This window comes from Arachis stenosperma, chromosome 5 (assembly GCF_014773155.1).
Source record: "Arachis stenosperma cultivar V10309 chromosome 5, arast.V10309.gnm1.PFL2, whole genome shotgun sequence".
In the NCBI taxonomy this organism is placed as follows: Eukaryota; Viridiplantae; Streptophyta; class Magnoliopsida; order Fabales; family Fabaceae; genus Arachis; species Arachis stenosperma.
In genome coordinates, this window is record NC_080381.1 from 9,842,875 (window position 1) to 9,854,932 (window position 12,058).

General features: G+C 35.1%; 2 protein-coding genes across 2 annotated transcripts; one reads left to right on the forward strand and one right to left on the reverse strand.

Moving 5' to 3' along the window:
• Positions 1-2,456: 2,456 nt before the first annotated feature.
• Positions 2,457-5,236, forward strand: LOC130979894 (L-ascorbate oxidase homolog). Its single transcript, XM_057903440.1, has 8 exons — positions 2,457-2,704; positions 2,792-2,901; positions 2,978-3,248; positions 3,333-3,429; positions 3,561-3,909; positions 4,029-4,394; positions 4,484-4,562; positions 4,654-5,236. Exons 1-8 carry the CDS (start codon positions 2,558-2,560, stop codon positions 4,855-4,857), a joined length of 1,623 nt encoding a protein of 540 aa, XP_057759423.1. The 5' UTR covers positions 2,457-2,557; the 3' UTR covers positions 4,858-5,236.
• Positions 5,237-10,116: 4,880 nt separating this feature from the next.
• Positions 10,117-11,636, reverse strand: LOC130982120 (dof zinc finger protein DOF3.2-like). Its single transcript, XM_057905986.1, has one exon. It carries the CDS (start codon positions 11,396-11,398, stop codon positions 10,319-10,321), a length of 1,080 nt encoding a protein of 359 aa, XP_057761969.1. The 5' UTR covers positions 11,399-11,636; the 3' UTR covers positions 10,117-10,318.
• Between the last annotated feature and the right edge of the window lie 422 nt (positions 11,637-12,058).

Consider the following 12,058-nt stretch of genomic DNA (forward strand, 5'->3'; position numbering starts at 1 on the left):
TTTAACAAATAACAAACCACTTTTAAACTAGGGGTTTATATGGTCCGGCCCAACTCGAAGATCTGGTCCGGCTCCAAATTTTTTAGGGACTAATTTAGTGTGATTTTATTGGATTTAGAATCGGGTAAGGGTCTCAAAAATAGATCCGGTCATTATTCGGGTCGAGTCCGGACCATAGTTCGGATTATCCGAATTCGGTCTAGTGGCTCGATCATCATACACAATTAATATTTTGTGTAAGTGATGGATGGTGGCTATTCTTATGTGAAATTTAGTTATTATAAACTTTAATATTTTGTGTTATTAGTCATTATAAGATTATAAGTTAATGTTTTATGTTTAAAATGCATAAAATTTTAGACTAATACATAATATTGTGTTATTTGTATTGATTTAAATATTTGGTATTATTAGATAATATTAATATTGATTGTGGTTATACTTTAATTTTAGAAAAGAGTTGGTTCTTGTTATATTTTTTTAAGTGAATTTTACCATATCAAATAATAGTTGAAGTTTTAGAAATTTAAATATTTTCACATGCTAATTTACAAAAAAGTATTAAGATAATATAATATTAATAGCCCACTTTTTATCTGATTTTTATTCGGTATAATCATGGTCCAAAAATATGTAAGTTTTATTATATTTAGAATCAAATTCAAATTTAACAAATAAGTCTGTGTATATTTTAAATTGAATCTGAATCAAATTAAATTCGATTTTACTGGACCTATGAACACCCATATCTAAACACAGAGGATTGGCTTTAAAATTCTAAATTCCATAGACCTCACTCAAGTAGGGTCCATCTTTGATGGAATCAACGCAATTGGTAAGGGCCAAGGGGCACCGAAATCCGTTGTTTATCTTCCCATATAGCACAGGCATCACATATTCACATCTACCTCCTCTCAATCTACGCGATCTTTAACTTTTATTAACAAAATTTCGCATAAAAATATAGGGTGTTGCGCATGTGTCGTATGACAAAAATCAACGTTTGAAAATTTACAACTTCGATTAAAGAAAAGTGCGTTGGGATACACCTGTTACTATCACTATTGCTAATAGTTGACTTCTCCCCTAATTTGTTTGGTTAATTATTTACAACTTGTTAGTAATATTGTAATCAATAAAATCATGCATGTATGGCGTCTGCGTAAACCAATCTCTTCTAGTGCAGGTTGAATTTGTATTTGAGGTTTGTGTTAACTACTTGTTCGTCCAACAAACACTCGCTAATTGCTTCATTGCTAATCCAATGACCCTCTTATTAATTTTAAAACACCTCGCATGTATTATCACCATTTTTTTAAATAAATTCCAAATTATTATTATGAATGTAGTTTTGAAACTTCCATCTCTCGATTCAGAGCTCTGTCTGATCTCAATTTTCACTCAATTCACCATTGAAAAATTATACAAGCATGGTCCTTCTCACTTAATTTATACTCAATTTACCATTGAATAATGATGGTTAACTTATGCTCAATGTGATCGTGAAGTTTTGTTGAGAATGAATTCGATTATCATTAAATAAAATGGTATACAAATACAAATGTCTGTCCGTCAAATCACCTTCTCACATACTACTAAAAGTCAAAATAATGTTCTGTCGGTGCTCCTTTCACAACTACTTTCTCTTTAGTTTTTAGAAGAAAATACATTAATTTTTTAAAATTTTACATCATTAGTAAGGAATCAAAGGTACAAGAAAATAATATGAAAATAACTTATTATTATTATTATTATTATTATTATTATTATTATTCAGTACAATAGGTATGAACTTGTTGAGAAATCTTTACATGGGCATAGTTGTATGCTTACTTAACTTGTGTTACTTAAGCATCTTAAAATTTTCACATTTTAATGTAATTTGTCTAACAACTATTTAACACGCAAGAAGTTCAAAACAAGAATTTGACGGCGACTACTTACATGAAGACAATTTTAATCATTACGATGTGAAATTCTTCTATAAAACATTAAGCATATCTGTCTGTCTAATATTACAAGGCTACAGTTCCCCAACAACAAGAAGTGGAAAACCATGGAAACATGAGAAAAATGCAAGAAAATTTGAAGTAGCAGTTTTAATGTTTTACTTTAACATGAACAGTGTCTTAATAATTGATTATTGGTTGATGGATTATTTTTAAAATGCCTTTCCAAAATATGTCTGGACAGGGTAAGTACAAATTAAAAAGATTCTGCTTTAATAATGATACATGATAATATGATAGGAAATACTTGTACCATATCCATCATGGAGAGACATAGTGTAAAGGAGGCAGAAGCATAGTATTCCTTTAGCTGTAAGCAAATATAGTAATAACCAACACGCGTTAACGCGTTACCCGCGCCGAATACGAGATAAATCAATTTCAAAATAAAATCTTAAATAAATGACATACATTATGCTATAATAATTATTATCCATTACAAAGGTCCAATATAGCTACATTTTCTTCATATATTAATCCTCCAATTCTAACAAGTCGGTGTCAGTGTCACTCTTCTAACAGAACCATCCCCAGATCTAACACGTAAAATGGGAAGAAGCACAAGCATGTTACACTCGCTGTGTCTCGTTGTTGCTTTGTTGTGTGTGTGTGTAGTGGAAGCAGAAGATGCATACAAGTTCTACACATGGACGGTTACTTATGGCACTCTTTCTCCACTTGCTACTCCACAACAGGTTGGTGTGTTTCATTGGATCTCAGATCTATTTTTATTTTCGAATTCTCTTTCTGACACACATTGTTTTGTGCTTACTTTCTTCAAGGTTATCCTCATCAATGGCCAGTTTCCTGGTCCAAGGCTTGACCTGGTAACCAACGACAATGTAGTTCTCAACCTCATCAACAAGCTTGACGAGCCATTTTTGATTACTTGGTAAGGAATATGGATCTCACTTTCTCATCAACGATGTTTGTTTGGATTCTAACATTGTGGTCACAAACGTATATAGGAATGGAATTAAGCAAAGGAAGAACTCATGGCAAGATGGAGTGTTGGGAACAAACTGTGCCATTCCTCCAAACTCAAACTACACATACAAGTTTCAAACCAAGGATCAGATTGGCACCTTTTCCTACTTTCCATCAACTGCATTTCACAAAGCCGCTGGAGGATTTGGAGGACTCAATGTCTATCACAGATCTGTCATCCCAATCCCTTATCCAAACCCTGCTGGTGATTTCACTTTGCTCATTGGTGATTGGTTCAAGACCAACCACAAGGTAATTAACCAACCAGGATTATTACACTTTGCTCCATTCTTGATGAATCATGAAGAAATTGAATGTTGCTCTTCTTGATTGCAGACATTAAGGCAGACTTTGGATTCTGGAAGATCTCTTGGACTTCCGGATGGCCTTCTCATCAATGGCCAAACACGCCCTACATTTACCGGCAACCAGGGTAAGTGTATGATAATGAAGGATTGAAGGATATATATATATATATATACTTGTATAGTTCAACTATGGACAATTCTTCAAACTTTGTCAAGATCTCTTTTTGACAACAATATTTGGGGTTTTGATTTTCAGGACAAACCTATATGTTCAGGATCTCAAATGTGGGGTTGTCAACCTCAATCAACTTCAGAATTCAGGGTCATAAACTGAAACTAGTTGAGTGTGAGGGATCACACACTCTACAGAACTTTTATGACTCACTTGATGTGCATGTTGGCCAATCAGTTTCTCTGTTGGTAACCTTGGACCAACCCCCAAAGGATTATTACATTGTTGCCTCAACAAGATTCACCACAAAAGATCTCACAACAACTGCTGTGCTTCACTATGCAAACTCAGGTTCCCCTGCATCTGGACCCTTGCCTCCTGCTCCCCCTGCTAATAAATATGACTGGTCCATGCAACAAGCTACAAGCTACAGGTTAGTATGAATACATAGACACTGGAAAATTAAATATAGACCTATTTGAAATATGACAAACTATGAGGTTATGTGCTTGCTAATGATTTTGATCTGTTTGAAATGAATTACTGATGCAGATGGAATCTGTCAGCAAATGCTGCTAGGCCTAACCCACAAGGATCATTTCACTATGGAAAGATAACTCCTACAAAGAGGTTTTTGTTTGCCAGTACAGCACCCTTGATCAATGGAAAGCTCCGGTATGCTGTTAACTCGGTCTCTTATGTGAACTCTGATACCCCTCTGAAGCTTGCTGATCACTTCAACATCCCCGGAGTTTTCGACACGAGTTCCCTCCAAAGCAATCCCTCGAATGGCGCAGCACGCATTGCTACCTCGGTGGTCCCAACTGCTCTCCATGATTTCATTGAGGTTGTTTTCCAGAACAATGAAAATGCCATGCAGTCTTGGCATCTTGATGGCTATGATTTTTGGGTTGTTGGGTATGTGATTCCGCTATTATCTATCTTTATTTAGAAAGTTAGAATTATATATTGGATAGTTCTATTGATGCTCATTGCTTCAATTACAGTTATGGTTTCGGCCAGTGGTCACCCAACAGTAGAAATACATATAATCTTGTGGACGCTCTGACCAGACACACTGCCCAGGTTTGTGTCCGAATACTTTAGAAATTAGTTGAAGTGACAATTATTCTGAAACAGAAAGAGTAATTAATTGGATTGATCAAAATGAATGTAGGTGTATCCAAACTCTTGGACTGCAATATTGGTGTCCTTGGATAACCAAGGTATGTGGAATATGAGGTCCTCAATATGGGAGAGGCAATATCTTGGGCAACAATTCTATCTGAGGGTGTGGAATGCACAGCAAAGCCTTGCCAATGAATATAACATTCCCAATAATGCACTCCTTTGTGGCAAAGCCGTGGGACGCCACCCCTAGAATCAGTTATCAGCTGTCACCTTCAATTTCTAGTCATGAGAGCATGACTACATTATATATTCTTTTTAGAGAAGAAAGTCACAGAGGGAGAAGTTCATTTCTCTGTTTTCAGGCTCTGTTACTTCTAATGTGTCAAAATTTTCATTGCTTATTTATAATTTGACAATCAATTCATCCGGTGTTGTTTACTGTTATAATTTGAGAGAGGTGTACTTACTGCACAATGTGGCTAGTTGAGAAAGCAAAAAACTAGTCCTGCTGCGTCCAGGAATATATAAGAATGTACTATCAAATCAACTTGCTGAAGGTTGTTCAAGATTTAATTATAGGTATTACATTTGAGCTTTAGATGTCTTATATATAAAGAAAAGGTTTTATCGGACTGCCTCTTAAGTTATATATTTTACCTAACTCAAACAATTAGAGTACCTATAGTAGGAGAACATAGGTAGTTAAGCTAACCGTCTATAATGCGTGGATATCAATACGAATACGGACATAATATCACACGAGATATTTCAATATATGAATTTTAAATTCTTATAAGATATGAGAACATAATATATATATTGTTCATATCCTGTTCCAAAACTTAAAGGTGACTCCACCATTGCTCCATTCGGATCTATCCGAGACAAATCAACATCAGGAGCAAGAAACTTGACCTGTTGCAAAGCTTGCTCAAACCCATCCACAAATGAATCAAGAATCTCCGCTCCCTTCTGTTTTTCCATTTCCTTCAACTTCGATATCACCTCAATAACTTGAGCACTCATGTTGAGAAGGTCGGCCTCTTTCTTCTTCAGATCTTCCACCTCTTTGACATAATTTTCCTTCATCACCTTTAACTCCTTCTCAGTTTCTGATAACTTAGTCTCCTGTTCGGCAACTTTACTATTCTTTAACTCCAGTTCTTCTTTCAAAGTCGGGTCTTGCTTAAGCTCGGCAAACCTCCGATGTTTCTTTTCTTAGCTCCGCCCAAAACTGGCAAGTCGAAAACCAATCACCTTTAACAAAAAGTAAAAACAAATCAAAGCTATCTTTAGATTTGCATTTATCTATAAAAAAAATAGCACAACAAATACAAATACCTACATATATTGATCTATGGCGACGTCACCAATCTCGTTCGCCAACGTCACATCCGTCGAGGTTTGGCACACCTCATCGGCAATAGCCATATAGGAAAAATCCTTCCCCCACAATGATGAGCCATCACTTTGATCGGCAACGTCATGCAATCTCTATTGATTTTTGAAAAAATTTTGAATTTCTTCAATAGGAACTTCACCCTTATCATCCTCGGAACATTCAAACAGATCGACAATATTTGTTTTTCTCTTCTTTAGAATAACCTTCTTTCTTGCTGGCTTAGGCTGATTAATCTCGCCAACACCAACAACCTTTTCTACTTTTGAAGTAGATCCCTCCTTCTCAAGATTTTTGCTCTTAACCCGAGCTCTCAAAGTAGACGCCGACACCTCGGGATACTTTCCTCCTAAAACAAAACACCAACATTAACAACATAAACATCACACAAAACCATAGCCAAGTATTTTAAAAGCTCACCTAAATAATCTATCACTGCTTGCCTATTCTCGTCCCACTGTAGCAGATCAAACACAGAAATCAACTCTTTCCGATCAACACTCTCAACTAAATACTCAATTATACATTCATCCCTTGCACTTATGGTTTCAGACCCCAAAATATTCTGAGGCTCTGAGCACCACCAAAGGGAAAACTTTTCCCCCAAATGCTCATCTACATAAAAAGAAAAATCTCCCTTTGCATTACTAACCTTTACATACATTTCTTTGAAATTTTTAAAGGACGACTTATATAGTTTGAATATAGCAAAACGCGGCAAACTATTCAAGTTCACCCAATCACCTTTTCAAACACCTTTAGCTTGAAACAGGGAGAAAAATAATTCTACTGAAGGAGTCTCCTCCAAAAACTCCATCAGAACCTCAAAAGCACGAAGAAACGCCCAGCCATTGGGGTGAAGTTGAGTTGATGCACAATCTAACTACCTAAGCACTTGACATTGAAAATTTAAAAAAGGAGTTTCACCCTCAACTCTTCCAACACATAACTGTACATGTAAAAATACTCAAAACCTTCATCTCTGTAAAACACCCGGTCACCATCAGAACATGGAAGCAACTTCAATCGAACCCCAGAATCCCTCCTGATAATAGTACTTTTATCTATCTCCTTTACAGTTTTTTGGTCTAAAAATAGTGAGGAACACTTACTAACATCATCATTTACCTAATCATCGGACCAATCAATTTTATCTTTCTTCTCTTTTTCGAAACCCATTACCAAAAAGAAAATGAAGAAGAAGAACAGAAGTTGCAGAAACTATAGAAAAATAACACATACCTCTTTTGCTCATTTTTTTTTTCAAACATCTTCTGATAACAAGTATACCTTGGGCAACTCCACAAAACCTTTTGGATTCCCAAAAAAAAACCTTTAACTTCCCACTACAGTTTTGAGTTCCACTAAAACAATCACATCAGTCACGTCAAATGACATTGGGAACACGCCTATTCATTAACGGGCATTTAAACTTCTTCTCTCTCTTACTAAAATCTATTTAATATATGTTTTTAATAAAGCATTTTGAACTTGGAGACTCCAAGCCTAAGCCAAATTGCCGAGTTATGCACTCGCCTAATGGTCGACTTATGCTTTATTAAAAAGCTCAACCTGCTTCATTAAAACTTATTCTCAGGCTAAACTCGGGGGCTATGATACAGCTGTTACAAATCCGACCTCATAATTCTGCATTATGCACCATAATTCGACAATTTTTGTTACAACTCGACCGTTATGCGTTACAAGATTCAGCAAGTTAACATCCTGGAATAAACACGTCCGACCAGACGTTATCATTCATTAAAAACCTAATAACTGCTCTTCAATTCAGATGATCAATAATAACGTAACCAACCAATTATACTCCACCTATAAAGGTATGGCATCTTCTCCTTAACGAACACATTGAATTCTCAATACTAATTTAAGCATCGGAGTGCCTTTGCAGGTACACTCCTCCCCTCTCCTTAGGCAGAAAGCTTGGACTTCTCCAAAGTTCACAGATCGGCATTAAAGGAACAACTCGGTGTCGATTCGTAGAAGCCGAGCTACTCTCAAGGTATTCATACAAGAACAATTAATACTAGAGTTTTATCTATTTACATTTTTTTATTTTATATTTATTTTCTATTCCTTATTTATTTATTTTACAATAATTAAAAATTAATGACATTATTCTGTTTTTTTTTTTTTTTTTTTTTGCCAAAGCGAAATCCATCCATTTTTGAAATAAAGCTCAGAAAATAATTGTTATATGTTACGCAAATCCTCGAAGCCCACCCAACAACTAGTCCACCAAAAACTATGATACTGTATTGTATTAAGACGAGAGCATATAAGCGAATAGCGGAGGAGGGAGAGGAAATTGGGCATATTATATGCATGTCAAAGAGTTGGGCCACGAACGCCATGGTTACCAAATTCAATAGGCCTTTCTACTGATTGGATAATAGGTTTTACCACTTTGTTTGATATTTTTTCAAGACTTTGCCCACTACTAATATAAAAAGCTAACTAACTCCCTTTTGTCTAAAATTAGAGGGAAATGCTCAGAGGTTAGGAGCTAATATTTTTATTTCAAAAAATAGAAAATTAATTATTACTATTATTAACTTAAAAATAAAAATATAAAAAATAGTATTTGTATTTTAAAATTTCTCATAATTCTTGCACAATAATTTTTTTTTCTAAAACAGGTTAATAAGTAGACCAAAATAAATTACTCATGGGCAAGAGATACATCTTATTACACAAGAAATCTTTGACTCTTTAGTTTTAGATTTTGATATTTTATTATAAATTTTTTATTTTGTTTGTAGAATCCGAATTCTTTAGGATTCTCCTAAACCCTAGAACAAAATGGAAGGATACTTTTTTTGTGTGTAGTACTAATAGAAAAAATACAAAACATGGTACAGTAATATCAAACTTGTAGCAATATGTTATCAAACGTCACTTTTTTTGTGGTAAAATACATAGTTGATGTTTTCTTCATATTCAGATAGACAAATAAACCACACAATCATGTATCATATTTTATAGGCATAATTCTATACCCGGCCGATGTACATATCTAACTATCTGATTAGTCCAATGCTTGTGAATCGAGGCACATAATGACATCAAGGCGACACAATAAGTGCAACATGAAGTAATTAATAACTTATAATAAATTAATAATGTACGAGGACCAAACTAAAGAAATTGATTGAGAAAAAGTGTCTTTTAGCTAATAATAAGCTCAAATACGAAAACTTATTTTACATGTTTTCAGATGACTAGGCTATTTAGACTTATTTTCCGTTCTTAATTACTAATTAGTAGTATCAAATTGAAGTAGACAATGAATAGACAACATTGAGTTACATGCGCGAACGAAAAAAAAATGTTGGTAAAAAAAAAAAAAAAAGAAAAAGAAGAAGAAGAAGGAGTCAGAGATAGGTCTTCAGTGTAAGGCTGTGTCATATATATAGACCAAGTGCAGGTGGGAATCCTCGCAAACACCATCAAGATTCTAATGCTGTTTGAGGAAACTGTTGCCAAAGGCTGCTTTTGCATTAGATTCATCAGTTTCTCGTAACAAAACAAAAATCTCTCTTAAGTCTTAACATATATATTATTTACATTATTACATATGCTACCCACCACATCTTCACTTCTTAACTAATATTACTTACTTACATGACAACCAAATTAAATTATCCCTAAAGTTATTGAGCTTACCAAGATGATATATTCTTCTACACCAGCTTTAACTTATTATCCAATTTTTTTAATCATAGGTTAACTGCATTCCAATGCCTACTATCTACTATTATACATATACAGTATTTTAATTTCTCTTTAGTACTGTTAACTTATTTAGATTTCGTATCTGGGCGTTAATTTTAAAGCTAAAGTAAAGGCTGATGAAGAGATTGAAAAAAGTTGAAAAGGCAGAAAAGCAAAGGCACAGAGATAATTTAACTATTTAATTAAGTGAAGAGATTTATATGAAAACTAATTGAATAATTAATATGTAACAGAGACTTGATAAAATCTACCATTCATTCCAAACTTTTGATCGGGAACTAATTAAACTAAATACACCATTATCATAAACCAAATATATATAGTGAAAATTAAACAGATCAAAGAAACATGCAAGAGTGAGAAATAATAATGCTACAGGTCCATAACTCATATTCATATACCACCCAAACAAGCAAAATAAATCACCAAAAAAGAAAACATACACTCCAAAAATAAAGATTAACATCTACAAAATACAAACAAAGGAGAACTAGCTATCTAATGAGGTAAAAAAGAAAAAAAAATCTTTTTTGAAAGAAGGAAAAACATACAGTTGCAGTTAATTAGGGTATGCACCATTGGTTGCAGCAGGAAGATCAGAAAGCCAGGGAAGGGTTGGATTATTCCAGCAGCCCAATTCAGCGGTGGAAACCGAAGATGATTCCAAAATGGTGGATAAAGAAGAAGAAGAAGAAGAAGCAGCCATGTTTGGCATGAAGATTGGCGATGAATTATTGTGAGTGGCATAGTTATTAGGTGTTGACCTGAGTTTGTGATAAAGTTGTTGAATTCCATTGCTACTGGTTTGGTGTTGTTCAGAAAGTAGAAAGGAAGTAGCAGCTGCTGCAGGTTGATGATCTTGATTGTTATTATTATTGCTTCTCCACAAAGAGCTGCACAGATCCAATTGAGGAATGTGTCCAACTCCAACTCCATCATAGCCTAGGGTTGTTCTTGGAATATTATTATTCATCATCAATGGCTCTACTGCAGTACTACTCACCATGTTGTAGTTCCGTTCTTCCTTCACTGAAACACCGTTCATGAGCATGGAGTTAGGGTTAGGGTTAGGGTTTTGGCTCTGGCCAGCTCGGAGTAACGCCAATAGATGACTATTCTGTGGAGATCCCCATAGGATTGGTCCTGCTGGAAGATCGTGGTGGTCGATTCCAAGCGGCGACGATGATGATCTTCTGAGCTCTGATGCCACCATAGCTTTCATCTTCGGGGTGGTGCTTGCAGCCTTTGCCGCTGAGGAGTTGGAGACACCGATGTTCTTATTTTTCCGGCAGCCACCGCCGATGGGGACGTTCCTGAGAGCACCACCTTTGGTCCAGTACCTTCGGCATGTCTTGCAGAAATGGCGAGGCTGAGTGAGGTTGTAGTTGTTGTAGTAACAGAACTTTGTGTTGGATGAATCGCATCGCGGACACCTCAGATTCTCCGAACTAGTTGATGAGGTGGCGGCCACAACCGTAGAAGTAGGTGTAGAAGAAGAAGAAGAAGGTGGTGGTGTTGGTGGTAAGAGAAGTCCTCCTCCTCCTCCTCCATTATTACTAATAAGATTGTTGTTGTTAATGGAGTATTTCTTGTCAGGAGGTGCTACAAAACCAGCACCAGCGAAGAGTTCTTGAATCATATTATTAGTTTCTGCGGATCTGCAACAAATCCAAAACGGCGAAAAGCAAAAGCTTGTGCGGGTGAGTCTTTTTGCGGTGTGGTAGTGGAGAGAAAAGCAAAGATAAAGAGTAAAGAGAAAAATTAAAGTGGGTTTTGCTTTGCTATTGTGGTGTTATATATTTCATATACACCTTTCGGAATTCAATTTGGTTCGGGTTGGGTTGTTTCGTTGTTTTTTGCTGACAAATAAACGACACCTTCACTTGTCGGTCATGGCCTTGTTCCTTCTTGCACAAAACAATATATAGAATGGGGCTGCCACCCATATATATTATAATAATCATTTTCATTTTAGTTTTAATTTCCAAGAATCTTACTCAATAACAGCTCTCTTGTAAAAAAGTAAAAAAATTATGATAGAAATTCATATATAGTTGTATTTATTTAAAATTATTAATTAAAAATTATTAAATAATTTAATATATATTGCACTCACTTTCATTTATCCACTCTCTTTTCTCTTTCTCTCACTCCTAACTTTTCACAAAAATTATGGATTATTATTTGAAATATAAAAATTCTAGTTATATGCATTTTACTGTATAATGTGATAGTGTGCGGTCTCTGGTCTCTGGGAAAGATAGATAGACATGATTCATGAGGTCGCCCATGCATGTAG